The sequence below is a fragment of the Penicillium citrinum genome, assembly GCF_028827155.1.
Source record: "Penicillium citrinum strain IBT 23319 chromosome Unknown utg000005l:1.0-1900146.0:1.0-1900348.0, whole genome shotgun sequence".
NCBI classification, from domain to species: Eukaryota; Fungi; Ascomycota; class Eurotiomycetes; order Eurotiales; family Aspergillaceae; genus Penicillium; species Penicillium citrinum.
Window position 1 is genome coordinate 1,630,356 of NW_026622690.1, and position 15,163 is coordinate 1,645,518.

Genomic DNA, 15,163 nt, shown 5'->3' on the forward strand with positions numbered 1-15,163 from the left:
ACCGCGCGTTGGTATACAAATTGTTACCCCGTGTGGAGTGGAAGACGAGCCTGTTTTATAGAAAAGGGAAAATACTGTAGCACCAAAAAATGATCTTCATTCATGAAATCGGTGTTTACAAATGCATTCTGGGCAATCTTTCCACCATATTTTGTGAGTCATCGACTTTTGAGATCAATATTGAGAAGATACGCAGGTGACGTTTGACACACGTGTGAACCAACAGCTGCAAAGTACACAACTGCCTCCAAAGGCAAGCCGAAGCTAGCGTTCAGCCAGAAAACAAAAGGTGTCTGGGGGTTGATGAGGTGATTGGATGATTAGAGGGTCGCGCCCTTCCATCGGTCCATGCTCGCGCCCTTGGATTGACATTCCGTTTTGTTAATCAAGAACCTTGCCGACGCCCTTGCCAACAGAATGAATGACTTTCGCAATAATGTTTTGACTGTGAGTTCCATGGATTGTGCCAAAAAATATCACACCACTCGATTGGACCCTCCTCCCCTTCACCCCATATACTGTACAATACAAAGTCTTGTGAAACCCCTCCAGTGCAATGGCGGAGCATCAAAAATTGAGGCAAAGCATCAAGCTCAGAGAGACCCAGTGGGTCGAACCAAGCTGGAACAGTCGGTGGACCGCGCCTTATGCCGACAAGCACGCCCTTCGAGGTTCCACTTTTTGAGTTGGACAACCGTGGTGGTCTCTCCACTCATAATTTCCCCGATCGGAGGTGGGAAACGCTCAGACGGGTGGTGTTGCTGGAGATATAACCAATCATAATCACGCGGGAATTGATCCGTCCTGCTGACAATTGCTGGGGGAATTTCAAAGCAAATCTTAAGTTGGTCCAAATTCTCGTAAAATGAGAACTTCTCAAAAATGGAGAACCTTAACGACGTGAGTGTGTGTTGATCCCCAATACTATGTACAATGAATATGAAAAGGAAAATGACACCATCGTCGACTCCATTTCCCGAGGAAAAGACGAGAATAGCCGATTCTCTTTTTGTTGTTTCTCGGGAGGCTCCAGATATTTCCGATCTTAGCCGAGTATTTTGTATCCCGAAAGTGGGTATTCTCACCGAATTTGCACTGAGGTATGTTGAAATTGTATCATACAATTTGCTGTTCGGTCCTGTAGTTGGCCTGGTAGTCGGCCTGTAGTCGGGTTGTCGCGACGGTGGAAGTTGTGCAAAGCAAATTGAGGGCCGATCCGAGCCGCATCAGGTGACTGGCCGAAGCGAGTAGTATATAACGAAGTACATACCTATTTCGTGTGTTCATTATTCGTTTTGAATACATTCGGGAAAGCAGGATGATTCAAATTTGACATAATATTGATATATTTTTATTGACCAGTAAATAAAATACTGGATTTACAAGATGTTCCGACTGATAAATTACGGTTCATATCCGTGGAGCAATGCAGATAAAACCGTACTCAAAAAGCGTCGAAGTGTGTTTCCACACTTCTTCTTGTCTCATACAGGCCGTACTCGAAAGTGACGGGCTGCATCCAGCTCAAGATTAGCCGAGTGAGAGCGGCAGACCGAGCGAGGCAAGAGACGTCATCCACGTGAGATGAATGCATAAAAGGTATATAAAAAAAAGAATTGTGGGAATGGAGGGGAATGAGAATATCGCGGTCTCACAAACCGCTTTGGGATATCAATTAACAGGTACCTAAGGTATTTGAAGCCTGGCTGAGCCAAAACGCCAGAAAAAGACGCCAGAATTGCCGTAGTCATAAGATTAATATGCCACCCGTGTCCGCATGTCCTAGAGATTACACGTTAGCTGCGAATATTCACCAAATAGACAGATCTTCAAGCTGGCACTTACCGAGATCTTCCTTTCAATTTCGCGGACAGATCGATCAAGTTCCGCGGCGATCTGCATCTTTTTGCCGCTCGGTAGGAGGAAGTACATTTCGCACAGATCACCATCAATGACACCCTTAGAGGGAGCATAGTATCCGCGATAGATCAGGTGATCTCGTCCTGCTAGAGGCGGATGCTCAGATGCCAGCTGCATTTCCAAGCTCTGGAAGAAGTCGACATCCTCCCTACTAACAAATGGAACAAACATGCCGACAGTTCCCTGTAGTCCAGTCCAAACAACAATATCTCGGCCACCAGCAACTAGTTGCGCCTTGTGCAGACTAGTGGGGATATCTTGTGTATAATAGTGAACCATCAGCTCAAGACGGTTCGGGGTGCCCTGGAGATAACCTCGCTCATGAACAAGGTGAGCACCAGATCCATCCTCGTCGGCTTGCTCAGAGACCTTGCCAGGGCATCGCACCATCCACAAATTACCAAACTTGTCACCACCGGCCACAGTCTCATAATCGACCATGGTCGTGGAGGTCGTCCAGCGAGCAATGGAATCATCCACGAAGGGGATCAGAATATTCTCCTGGAATTTGTATACCACGTAGGTGACACTTTCTCGGACATCACTGACCACAATACGGCTTCCTTGCGTCTGAAGACCCACGATCGTCTTGGGCACAACGGACGCCTGGCACTTGCGCAGAAGCTGCTTCATACCAAGATCGTATAGACGCAACACAGAGCCGATACCCGCTAGGAGGCGACCTTGGAAAGCAAGGAGGGCAAGAGGAGGCTCCTCAACCTTGGTCTTGTGGATAAACTCAAGTTCGCGACCATCCTCCTGGAAGCGATAGATATGAATGAAACCGCCAGCAGAGGATGGTGGGCTGACCGACATGTCCTTCGCAGTTCCGACAACCAGGAATGTCTCATCATCTTGGCTTGAGAATGGAACGGCGGCGACACTGACAGCCGCTTCGTTATCTTCGAGATCAAGTGTGAAAACGACTGATTTGGTAGAAATAGGGTCAACAATTTGGATGCAAGAGGCCCAGTGTCCAGTTCCACGAGGATGGCCGAATTCCTCGGGAGGCAGAATGGCAACATCACCATTGCGGCTCTGAGCATCTTGGATTAGGCTCTGTCGCGTCGCGGGTGAGAGTACTCCATTGTCAGCTTCAATGACATAGAAGAGAGGCTGTTCTGGATGTTTGACGAAGCGACGAGGCGTGTAGGCAAGAGGGATAGACTCTTGAAGCATATTGTTGTCCAGTTTCTCGATGGAGAAAATCCTGCATACTTGTTAGCGATGATGCAAAAAGTAGGCTCAAAAGACATGTGGGGTAGTTGGTTTTGATCTCAGTAGGAACAATTGGAAAATAAATAATAAAAAATTTTCAACAAGGACATTCAGGTCCCTTTTTCTCATCATATGATCAAGGCAGGCAACGAAACGCTGGATATAGGGAAAGGGTATTGGATGCATCAGAACGTACCTTAGATTGCGGCCTTGGATACCGATCATGCCTTCGACGCATTGTTCACTGGAGAAGTTCCAGCCCCATTCCAGGCCGACGTAATCCAAGGGGGTAAGCATGAAGCTCTTGGTTTGGATATCAGAATATCCGAGCCAAGGGCGAGAGCTTAGGGCCAGAACAGCAGTTTGTCCCTTGACAGAAACCTGGGAGAGCTTGACAGGTTTGGCCCCCAGGAAGCGCGTGCGGGTATCCGAAAGCTCTCCAGTCACTTCATCCAGAACGGTACGAAGGTAGACACCAGAGTACAGACCAATATGAAGGTATAACGTTGAGCCTCCAGAGCTTGAATCAGCCATGGCCATAATATTAAGAGCTGATGGTGCGGAGGTCAAAGCCTGAACAGACTTGTTCTCCAGTGTGGAATCCGGATCCAAACTGAGGATACGAACAGTCGAGTCATCACATCCAACAGCCAAGAAGGAGCTTCGCATCCTGCCTTCGGGAACTTCACCCAAGCTCAGACTGGTAACGGTACCGGACATCTGGCGTCTTTCGTCGTACTCCGCGAGAGTGCCGTCGGTGTCCATCTCGAAATATACAATTTCGCCAGAGCTGAGGGCGACTGCAACTTGGCGTTCATTTGTCGCTGCTGCCACAATAGAACGGTGTTGAGGAGCAGGCCATTCGTTTACGCGACCACCTGCAAGAAGATGACGAATACCTCGGGGGTGAACTTGAATAAGAGAATCCTCGCCCAATTGCTGCACAGCCAGTGTTGGAGCAGTAGAAAGGAATCCTGTGTCAGTGACCTCTTCCACAACCTCACCAATGCCCAGAACCAGAGTTCCGTTGGCGAAAGAGAGGACGATGTAGGCATCGTACTCATCGGCTCGCGTCAGCTTGGTTGTCCAGACCGCGGATGGAACTGTTCGAAGCTCGGATTCCACGATTTCGGCAACTTCTAGGCCATGCTTGAGGGTTCGGAATGTACTGCGAGCGCCAGTGCCACAAACCGAATAAATTTGGGGGGCGTCATCCTCTGTGAGATTGGCAACCTTGCTGTCAATCAACGGGTTGAGAGAATTGATCGTTTCCATCAGATTCAGATTCTCATATGTTCGAGGTTGGAAGAAAATGGCATCATAAGGAACTGAGGGATCAGCGGAAAAGTCATCGCTAGAAAACTCCGTCTCTTCATCATCATCGCCAAGTTTCTCAAATTGGTAGAAGTGATGGTCGCCAGCTTCGCCCGCAACATAGAGGAAACCACTCTTGAGAATGAGGAGGTTCGAAGCAACAGGAACAGTGTCAAAATACTTGATCTTCAATCTCTGTACTTCTCCAGTCAATTGACCATTATCATCTTCCACCATGTCGAGGGTCAGCTTGAACATATCACCATCCTCGGTCTGGAGCAGGAAGAAGAAAGCTCCTCTCATCTTGTGCATAACTCCAGAAACGATGGTTCTCTTCCGTTCGGGGTTTTCAGTGGGGCCTCTTCGGCGTGGGATAGGTACTCTGAAAGCATCCTGGTTGGAGTGACGATAGGTGATGTTATCTTCAGCACACACAAGAACTCCGCTGGGACCATCTGCTCCACCAGGAACCTGGAAGAGCATGTTCGCAGTGCGATCAACCGGGTCAGACCATTTGCGAACCACATGGTTCAGCCCAAGATCTAGCTCGTAGTATACTAGCACTTTCTCGATTTCCTCATAAGCGACGCCAGTAGGATCCTGGTCAGCTTCTGCGTAATCGACTTCCAGGGCAGCAAAGACGGGATTTTCATAGCCGACATCCAGAGAGATCATCGCAAAAACCAACGTTTGCGGCTTGTGTGCCTCGAGGGGGGATGAGATAGTGAGTTCCGCCTGGGAGTTGCGATTCAGAACATAGACCAGCTTGTTCTTCTCCACGGAGGCGATCAAACACGCACGTCCCTTAGGGTCCACGGCCAGATATTGCCCAGGTACAACTCGACGAACACCCGACTTTCCAAATGTTTCCAAGTGGATTCGGTTGAACCGGTTCTCGGATGGAAGATATTCAATGATTGTGATTCGTCCAGAGTCGGAGCCAATGATAATATAATCTGAATAGAAGATATACTCAGCATAGCTCACACAAACATATTTGTAGCATCAACGTTGCTGGCCGGGGTGGGCAGGTCTGGTGCCCTTCAAGGGGGCGGCTCGGGGAAACCAGGACCGTGCTACCCGGGAAGCTTGAAGAATCACTAAGTTGAACTCGTAAATGCAAACACGGGTTTATTTTCAAGACATACCTTTACTACTTCCTGCTAGTCGAAATGCTGCCAGCGAGCGAATGATGCCGAAAACATCTTGAGAAAAGATTGGCGTAACCTTTCCTTGACTTGGGTCTGGGCGGTGGATTGTCAATTTCGACCCGGAGGCAGTGACAATCTGTTGCTCCTTGGTTCCCGCGAATTGACCCAGAATAGCTTGAGTAATTGCCGTAGGAGGTTGTATCGTCAAGGAGTACATAAACATGTGAGAAGTGGTCGCCATGTTGGACAAGTAGCTGTAGCTCGCGAATATGCGCGAGCTTTACACCTCACAACACAAGAAACAGCTGGTGACAGAATAGAATAAAAAAAGTAATGCTGGGGGCAATTGCAATTGCAATAGAAATCATATAACAGATCACATCAATCCCATTGCTGCTGGGGTCAAAGCAATAAAAGACTTTCCCCCGGGTAGTTTGCTGTTGGTAGATAACTGGATTGTTGCAAACTTCAGGAAGAAAAAGGGAAGATGCAAAATCAGCTCGGTGGGAAGCTTCCCACTCACGTGATCCCTGGTATTCTACCGCCTTCCATCTCGTGCCAAGCGGAAGTGCCAACTGAATGGAGCAAGCAAGCTGAACCAACGTCCTTTTCAACAATCAACTTCGGATCATCCCCTTTTTCTGTTTCTCTCCCTGAGATTGGTATTTGTCTTTTTTCCTTGATTATTGAACGCTTATGATTTTTATTTCTTTGTATATCTGATCCACATTATCTACTTTCGATTGTCAACTTCCCTCCCCAAGGCGAGAATCACTCGCACTCTATCAATACTCCCACATCTACCCCCACACCTCCTCTCTCACCCAATAAGTCAATTTGCCATGGCCGACGACGCCGGTACTGCCGAGGAGGCACCTATTACCTTCATTGTGAAGACCTCGACAGATAAGAAATATACGATGACTCTTCCTTTGTCTACTCTGGTTTCAGACCTGAAGCAGAAGCTTGAAACGGCGGAGCCAGACCAGTCCGACAAGTCCGATGATCCCAAGAGCAACATCCCGGCTGATCGTCAACGCCTGATTTATTCTGGTAGAATTTTGAAAGACCATGAAACTCTGGGTTCTTACAAGATTAAGGATGGACACACTATTCACATGGTTGGCAATGCCAACAGCAACCAGAATCGCAACAACCCCACGGCTCAGTCGAGTTCGACGGCTGCATCTGCGGGGGCAACCCCAGCCGCTGCTTCAGCTGCCGCCGCCGGTGTTCCTACTAACTTGGCTGCTGGCACTGGTAATAACCCTCTCGCTGGTTTGACTGGAGCTCGGTACGCCGGTTTTGCTCAGCTGCCTGGCGCGGGCCTCTTTGGCCCTGATGGTGGGGTAAGTAGACACCCCATTCTACCACTTTACTTCCCTTGTTGGCTTCTGGTTTACCCAAGTCGGAATTGGTCAATGCCAGTGCGAATTATTGACTCGATGTAAATATTATAGATGGGACCTCCTCCCGATACCGACACCATGCTGAATATGCTTGACAACCCTCAATTTCAGTCGACCCTCAACGAAGCCCTTCAGAATCCCGCGATGATCGACATGATGATCCAACAGAACCCGTTACTTCGCAGTATGGGACCTGGGGCCCGACGGATTTTCGAAGACCCTAACTTCCGTCGTATGATGACGGACCCTCAACAAATTCGCCAGACAATTCAAATGCAGCGAATGCTTGGTGGACAGGGAGGTGGCGAGAGCGCCTTTCCCGCCCCGGGTGTGACGAACACAACTCCTGGTGACAATCAGAATCAAGATCAACAGCAGTCCACACCACCCAACCCCTTTGGACAAAACCCCTTTGGTCAAATGCCAGGTGGTCAAACCCCTGGCTCCAACCCTTTTGCCGCACTCTTTGGCTCCAATCCGTTTGCCAGTCCATTCGGGCAGCCACCGGCAAATACTGGCACGGGGAACAACCAGGGTCAAGGTAATCAGTCAACAGATCAGGGCACTCCTGCAGAAGGACAGAATCCCGAGGCTGCTCAGAACCCATTCGCCTCTCTCTTCAACCCGGCCATGTTTGGCAATGCCGGACAGGGTGGACAAGGTGGTATCAACCCGTTCAACCCCGACCAAAACCCATTCCTGCGCGATCCTGCCTTGATGTCTCGGATCATGCAGGGAATGGGACAAGGCGAGGGCAATGCAGCAAACCCGCTTGCTGCTTTGTTTGGAGGTGGCGGTGATTTTGGTGGTTTCGGCTCGGCACAACCCCCTGACAACCGGGCTCCAGAGGACCGATACGCTGACCAGCTTCGCCAACTAAACGACATGGGCTTCGTTGAATTCGAGCGCAATATCGAGGCCTTGCGACGAACGGGCGGTAGTGTCCAAGGGGCCGTGGAATACCTCCTGGGCAACCCATCATGAAGCGTTCAGATAGGATGATCTATAACCTATCTGATTTTGATTGGTATGCTTTGTTTACCGATCGATGTATTTTTCATGGCTCTTTGATTTGATGATCACGAATAGGACATCTGCCAATGATTTTCTTTTTCTCCCCTTTCTTCCCTTTGGATGTGGATTTTCTATTCCCGCTTGAACTGTCCTGGTATACTAGCGTTTTTGTTCAGTTCCCAATGCCAAATTATTCGATTATTCTTCGATTGGTGTTAGTCTTCATTCTAACGATCGAGACGTCTGCTTTCTAGTAGTTGGATAATTGGTAGATGTAGTCTTTCCCTAAGTTCATTCACTTCGAGCTTTCGATATCTCCGCGGTCCACATAACATGATATAGCTAGTATTGTATCAAATGACCTCAAATATACTAAATTGGACTTGAATCTATCATGAATTTACCCCACGCTGCAATTCGAATTTCCGGGGACGCGCAAGGGGGGTTAGTCAGCGATGTTTGGCCACGCTGGACAATCCTCGAGTTGATTACCTCTTTTCCTCCCTGCGGCATTCATTGCCATTCACACTCGTTTTTTCCCTTTAATTGTTGACACTCCACAGGGTACATACTGGCTATTTCTCATATTTGGCCGGTCGAGCCACTTTTCCGCCAAGCATCGTTTAGCGTGCATCCCCTCTCCACCCTTGGCTGAGCCCGTGTCATCAATTCGCCTCTGGACCCCCTTCGAACGAAGATCGTCCTCGAAGATCAAAGGGGGGCGCAAAAGTTGATCTTCTCAATCACCACAGATCTACACCTTGCTGCCTACACAGAAGTGCTCCTCCGACATAATCGTTGGATGGACACGGACAAGCTGACCCAATCGAACGGGGTAAGCTAAATCGACAACATCCCTCGTGATGAATACGGCAACTATCGTGCCATTGTCGCCGCGCAACTGGGCGCTTTGGTTGTTATTCTTCGTGTCAGCCGTCTCGTCATTCTATATCCCTGGTGAGTGCTCTGTGAAGATCGTTTTAGTGCGACAGCTCAACTAATCATCTTTTGTCTGGAAGGCTACTCAGTCACGCGGTATAATGATGGCGAGCCGATTCCCCTCCTTGTAAACAAGATATTCTCCGATCATACCCAGCTGCAATATGCTTACTTCGACCTTCCCTTCGTTTGTCCACCGAGCGGCAAGAAACACGGCGGATCACCCTTCGGATCAGGACAAAGTATTTCACTGAACCTCGGCGAGGTCCTGCGCGGTGATCGCATCACGACGTCCGATTTCCAGCTTGAGATGGGCAAGGATGTGGAATGTGAGGCTTTGTGCTCTCTAGAGGTTGACCGTGAGAATGTGAAGTGGGCTCGTCAGCTCATCAAGGAGAATTACGTGATCGAGTGGATTGTCGATAATCTGCCTGGTGCTACAAGCTTTGTGACAGTCGACCGTAGTCGTAAATACTACGCCTCTGGCTTCAAGCTCGGGTACCGCGACATTTCTCCCGCCACCGGTCGCTCGCGATACTTTTTGAACAACCACTTCACGATCGTTATTCGTTGGCGGGGAGCTCCCGAAGGAGGCAAAGTCATTGTTGGCTTCGAGGTTTACCCGAAGAGTATCAGTGCAGAGGATCGTCAGGAAGGAGGTTGTCCCAAAGATGTGCATAAGGAACATGATGGTCTTGGCCTGTTTATTGCACCGGACATGTCGCGACTTCGTGAGAAGTACGCGGGGCTATCTTACATTCCGGAGGACGACGAGGAGGATGACGGTGCTAAGCTGACGATCCCATACACTTATTCTGTCTATTTCAGGGAGGAGAATAAGGTCGACTGGGCGAATCGTTGGGATCTCTATTTCACCAACCAAGAAGAAGGATCTATGACCCACTGGCTGGCGATCATCAACTCATTGACCATCTCGACCGTCCTCGGAGTCACTGTCTTTGTTATCTGGAGTCGAACCGTACATGGTGATATAAAAGGCCGTGGGGACGGTGCTATGGACGATCGAAAAATTAAAGGACAGCCCCGGCGCAAACGTTCTGGAGAGAAGAAGGGAGAAGGATTGCTAGACAATGCCGATGTCGAGAACGAAGCCGACATCTCCTCAGATGATGAACCCTTTGAAGATAATAGTGGTTGGAAGCTTCTCCACGGCGATGTCTTCCGTATACCTGCCTACAGTGGTCTTTTGGCTCCATTGGTTGGCTCTGGCATGCAATTGCTTTTCATGGCTACAGGTTTACTTCTTCTCAGCTGTCTAGGTATCCTGAACCCGAGTTTCCGTGGTGGCTTCGTCAGTGTCGGTATGGGTCTGTTTGTCTTTGCTGGTGTCTTCTCGGGCTATTTCTCTGGAAGACTATATAAGACATTTGGTGGATCAACCTGGCGAAAGAACACATTAATCACTGCCTTGTTATTCCCCGGTCTGACATTCGCCTTGGTTTTGGTCTTGAACCTTTTCGTCTGGGCACAAGCCTCAAGCACTGCCATTCCGTTCAGCACTCTCATTGGTTTGCTGGCTCTCTGGCTACTCATACAAGTTCCTCTCGTATATCTTGGTAGCTGGGTTGGGTTTGTTCGTGCGGCCTCGTGGGAGCATCCGTTGAAAACCAACGCTCTCCCTCGACAAATCCCACCACAGCCTTGGTACCTGCGCAGCCCTGCAGGGCCCTTGTTAACGGGGTTAATTCCTTTTGCGGTTCTCTTCATCGAGCTTCTGTTTCTGTTCAAAAATCTTTGGCAAGATAAGAGTGGCTATTACTATGTATTCGGATTTCTTAGCGTGGTTTCTACCGTGCTCATCGTGACTGTTGTTGAAGTAACCGTCATTGCGACATACAGCCAGCTCTGCTCAGAGGTAAGCTTAGCTTTCGCCCAGTCTTCATCTCTAACATATGCATTTACTAAAACTTTCCAGAACTATCACTGGTGGTGGCAAAGCTTCTTGACTGGAGGTAGCAGTGCCTTCTGGGTCTTCGCTTATTGCATATGGTACTACGCATTCAAGTTGCACATAACAGGCTTTGTTTCAGGACTACTCTTCTTCAGCTACAGTTTCCTTGCCTGTGCTGTTTATGGGCTACTCACTGGAACTGTTGGATTCCTAGCTGCCTATGCTTTTGTTCGACGAGTCTACAGGTATGACATCTGACCCATTGATCTCCCCACTTGAATATTCATTCTACTCGTGCAAGCTATCTAACAAGTCTAATAGTGCCATCAAGGTTGATTAAATCACTCCGCCGTCTCTTCTCACGATTTAATCTGTTTGACCAGCATTGGTGTCCACCACCGCGGCGTAAACTGTCCTTTCCTTGCATGTCTCTTGACCTTGAGCCTTTTCCTGTTATATTTCCATCACCGTTCTTGAGCTTCAGCATTTTGTTTGAAATTTAGAGTATATGAGCAACGAGGCATCAATCAGCTTGTCAATCCCTTGATAACATTAGTCTATTTCCACCTTGTGAATTTCAATTTACTCGAATCATCAAGTATATAAATCCTGGCCTTGTTTTCATCATAACCCTAGTCATAACACTTCCTTCTGTCTGAGAGTGTGCCAATACCTGATCTCAATAAGCATGTGACTTTACTTGCCCTCGTTGCATTCACTGCTTGTCTCTTTCCGAACTAGGTACTAGTCCATCCTTCCCTCTCTTTTCCTCTTCACGACAACTTCGGGGCTTCAGGTTTCATCTCACTTTATCTAGACAACCTCCCTCGAGCTCTTCTTTCCATCGACCGCTACTCATCTCTTCTGGATATTCTTCATTACAGAACGTGTCACAGTCCTATCTCAAGATATTCCAGGATCCCTTGTGAAAGTGACTGGGCCATACTCATAAACCTCATCTTTCCTTCCATCCTCTACTCAGTCATCCTCAAATTCATCGACAGACATCAACCATGCCTCCGAAGAATACTCAACGACTACAGCCCCCCCACTACGACTTTCCAACCTAGATATGTCAAGGAAACACCTGAGCTGGTTAAGGCCTTAAAGGGTCTAACCATGGACAGGTGTGACATGGAAAAAAGATACGGTTACCACCTGGATCAGATCAAGTCCACAGTGTTGTTCCGGAGAAAACGCTGCGTCACCTGCCTCAGTAAGTACTTGACGATCCCGAAGTAAATCATTCTGTATCACGACTCTGAACTGACAATCTATCATAGAGCTGATCAGATCTAGACGTGCTAATCAAAGAACCCGCAAGGTGACCGGCGGCGAAGAAGAAGAAGTCATTCGCGAGGAGGTGAAGTATTTCGACTGGTGGCCAGAGGACAAGGTTCAGCCCATGATTATCACAGGCGGTGGATCACTCGAATACGTCTCGGGGGGGAGGTTCATCTCTGAACCCCTTTGAAAAGGTGAAAGATGGCCCGGAGATCGACATGAAACTCGAGCAGTACTATGAGCACGGAGCATATGCTGCCGCCATGGCCAAGCCCAAAGTCGAAGTGAAACGCACTGAGCAGAATCGACGCTCTATTATTCCCATACAACATGATACACCTTTGCTTGGAGTCCACATGGACCGGAATCGCCCATGTTATGTGATTAACGATACGTACTACAACATGGATTTGATGCAGTGGTGGTCTCATATGGTCCCAGTCCGTTGGAGCGAGTATTTTGAGAAGCATCGGGGGCATACGACTGTCCCCAAGGCTAAATGCATTGGTCACCCAGGGGATGTGACAGGTCGAGTATGTTCATTGTTTTCGTCTTCCTTGATCATGAATAATTTTAAACTGAGCCTGGCTAACAATGCCTAGGGATGGACCTGCTGTAATAGACCCATCCATAGCAAAGGCTGCTATGAGGATTTATATCACAGCATTCCAGAAATCGACATGACAGAGATGACGAAAGAGTGGGAACTTTTCCGAACTCCCGCCTCAGCCCTGAATCCTCATGCCGCAGTCGCGCTATGCTGCGAGACGGGAGTCACTAAAACGGGTGACCCTGAACTGGTGCGAGTCAGCATGATCGACTTCTTCACCGGGAAGATCCTGATTAACTCAGTTGTCTTTCCCAAGGCCGACATGCTGCACCTGAACACTCGTTGGTCTGGAGTTGCGTGGTCAATGTTGTACCACGCTCGTAAGACACACACTATCCTTGAGGGCCGTGATCATGCTCGCAGAGAGGTCTGGAAATTCGTCGGCCCTGAGACCATGGTCATTGTTCATAGTGGCGGCCGCAAGGCATTGGAAGAACTTCGATGGATCCATAAACAAGTGATTGACACGGAGGAGCTCGAATCCCGACGAAAGAAGAGAGAGCAAGTGCCGGATATGTGGAAAGCTGGACTACGCAAGCTTGCTCGTGCGCATCTCAAACGGGACATTGAGAACTCCACTTTTGGTCATGACACGGTTGAGAGCGCGATTGCTTGCCGAGACCTCGTCTTATGGTACTTGGAGAATCTCCCGGAGATCATGAAGACGAAGATTGATTCGTCGCCTCGGGCACCTCCCAATGATGATGAGGAGTTCTGGGGGCAACTTTGTGAGGCGGCGCGGGATAATCGATACGTCCTAGCGCGAAACTACCAGGTTGAGAATGGCGAGGATGATAATCACCGAGAGGAGTCTTCAGAGGAGCCTGAGAGCGAGTAAGCGTGAGTGTCTTTTGTTGTCGTTGATACATGGAGGAAACTTGAAATGCGAAGATCACAGTCGCATTGTTGAGGCAGTACACGGGACCAAGTGGGCAAAGATTGTCGATGGGAGAAAAACATAGCGGGGATCTGCAATTCTGCTACAAAGCGAGGATAAATTGATTACAGTATCTTTGACGACTTTTTTTCTTTTTTTTTTCCTGTTTTGCTCGTTTCTACTTTGATAGGTTAATGCAGGATGGTTTTCGTGTTGGATATCCTGTTTCGTATAGACTCGTGATGTATCTGGACTCGGTCCATAAGTGCCACGTATGTAGGGATGCTAAGATGCTGAGATACAAGGCAACACTTACTTTTCACTACTATGTAGTATCGGACTGGAACATGCACGTACTACTGCATCGTACATCGTTCAGCTACTGTAGATAAATCTCCGTCATCATGCAGCGGGAGTAGATACCAACCTTGGTCTAGATACCAAGGATGGTATCTACTCCCGCGGCATGGAGGACTAGAAAATACTACGTTATCCATGAAGTCTAGGAGTGAATATGACTTGAAAACACCATGCTGAATTAGGTGAAATAGTCCAGGTAAACCCAGATGAGTACGTATGTAGAGAGTATGTGTGTATCTGAGTGTGTTTGTGCGTGTGTATAACTACCAAAAAAGCGAAGAAGAGAAAGTGGAGCCGATTAAAAGGAGCCGCGAAACGGCGGTGAATCGATCTGATTACGGGGGACTCCGTATTCTCTATACGGAGTATTTGAATTGTCATATGTTTGTTCTCTCCGTGATAGCCACGCGGCTTGTCGTCAAAGGAGAATCCGGGGTGTAGACCGCTCCGCATGGCGTGCTTAGCCAGGGGGATTGCTCATATGGTAGGTGCAACATTCAGCATTCATTCAGTCTCATTTCTCGTTGTGTAACTTCTGTACATAGTATTATACAGTAGTTGCTGGATTATTGAATGAATGAATGAATGATGCTGACGGAGTACTCCGTTCAAATCTTGGCATGTACCGCACAGTCTCTTCCGTGGTAGTGAATGCGTAGTACTCGTCTGATAATGATTGAATGTTTGTGTGCTCGCTACACTCGACGTCGATCCCCACGAGCAGTGATTGGCTGTGAAGATAAGCAAGTGGAGATATTGAAGATAGTTGCGGGCATGCATGACTAGGCCCTTCAGGGGTAGTCAATGCAGTGTCTAACGAGGGCCCCATCGTTGGCTCTAGTCTGGTTCTATTGGATTCAACTGGCTCACAGGCCAAAGATGACACGATCGGTGGAGTCCTAAGTTTGAGCCGGGGGCTCCGGTTGTTCGGCTACGATCGCCGGGCGTTACAAGGGTCCGTCTCGACTGGTCAACCTTACTGGTTCATTTATAGTCGAGTGAAGGTGATAATTGCACTCAGGATGAGGAGTAGTATGTTCCAAGAGACATGCAAAAGTTGAGAGGATTCCTTGCGTAGACGTGTTGGGGGGAAGAAGTTGATGTTGAAATTACACAGGGTAGATGTATTCATACGGTATTGTCGGGTGGACATCA

General features: G+C 48.5%; 5 protein-coding genes across 5 annotated transcripts; 4 read left to right on the forward strand and 1 right to left on the reverse strand.

Moving 5' to 3' along the window:
* Positions 1-1,755: 1,755 nt before the first annotated feature.
* On the reverse strand, positions 1,756-5,844 carry N7469_006446 (DDB1/RSE1 family protein; the record flags this gene model as incomplete). Its single annotated transcript, XM_056645364.1, has 4 exons — positions 1,756-1,782; positions 1,846-3,130; positions 3,335-5,408; positions 5,601-5,844. 4 exons carry the CDS (start codon positions 5,842-5,844, stop codon positions 1,756-1,758), a joined length of 3,630 nt encoding a protein of 1,209 aa, XP_056500602.1.
* Positions 5,845-6,445: 601 nt separating this feature from the next.
* Positions 6,446-7,996, forward strand: N7469_006447 (ubiquitin domain-containing protein DSK2; the record flags this gene model as incomplete). The annotated part of the gene is made up of 2 exons (XM_056645365.1): positions 6,446-6,952; positions 7,064-7,996. The coding sequence occupies 2 exons, from the start codon at positions 6,446-6,448 to the stop codon at positions 7,994-7,996; spliced, it is 1,440 nt and encodes a 479-aa protein (XP_056500603.1).
* An 893-nt stretch (positions 7,997-8,889) lies between these two features.
* Positions 8,890-11,217, forward strand: N7469_006448 (transmembrane 9 family protein; the record flags this gene model as incomplete). Its single annotated transcript, XM_056645366.1, has 4 exons — positions 8,890-8,983; positions 9,046-10,841; positions 10,902-11,122; positions 11,199-11,217. 4 exons carry the CDS (start codon positions 8,890-8,892, stop codon positions 11,215-11,217), a joined length of 2,130 nt encoding a protein of 709 aa, XP_056500604.1.
* Positions 11,218-11,996: 779 nt separating this feature from the next.
* On the forward strand, positions 11,997-12,351 carry N7469_006449 (uncharacterized protein; the record flags this gene model as incomplete). The annotated part of the gene is made up of 2 exons (XM_056645367.1): positions 11,997-12,093; positions 12,161-12,351. 2 exons carry the CDS (start codon positions 11,997-11,999, stop codon positions 12,349-12,351), a joined length of 288 nt encoding a protein of 95 aa, XP_056500605.1.
* Positions 12,352-12,379: 28 nt separating this feature from the next.
* Positions 12,380-13,609, forward strand: N7469_006450 (putative RNA exonuclease; the record flags this gene model as incomplete). Its single annotated transcript, XM_056645368.1, has 2 exons — positions 12,380-12,694; positions 12,764-13,609. 2 exons carry the CDS (start codon positions 12,380-12,382, stop codon positions 13,607-13,609), a joined length of 1,161 nt encoding a protein of 386 aa, XP_056500606.1.
* Positions 13,610-15,163: the final 1,554 nt, after the last annotated feature.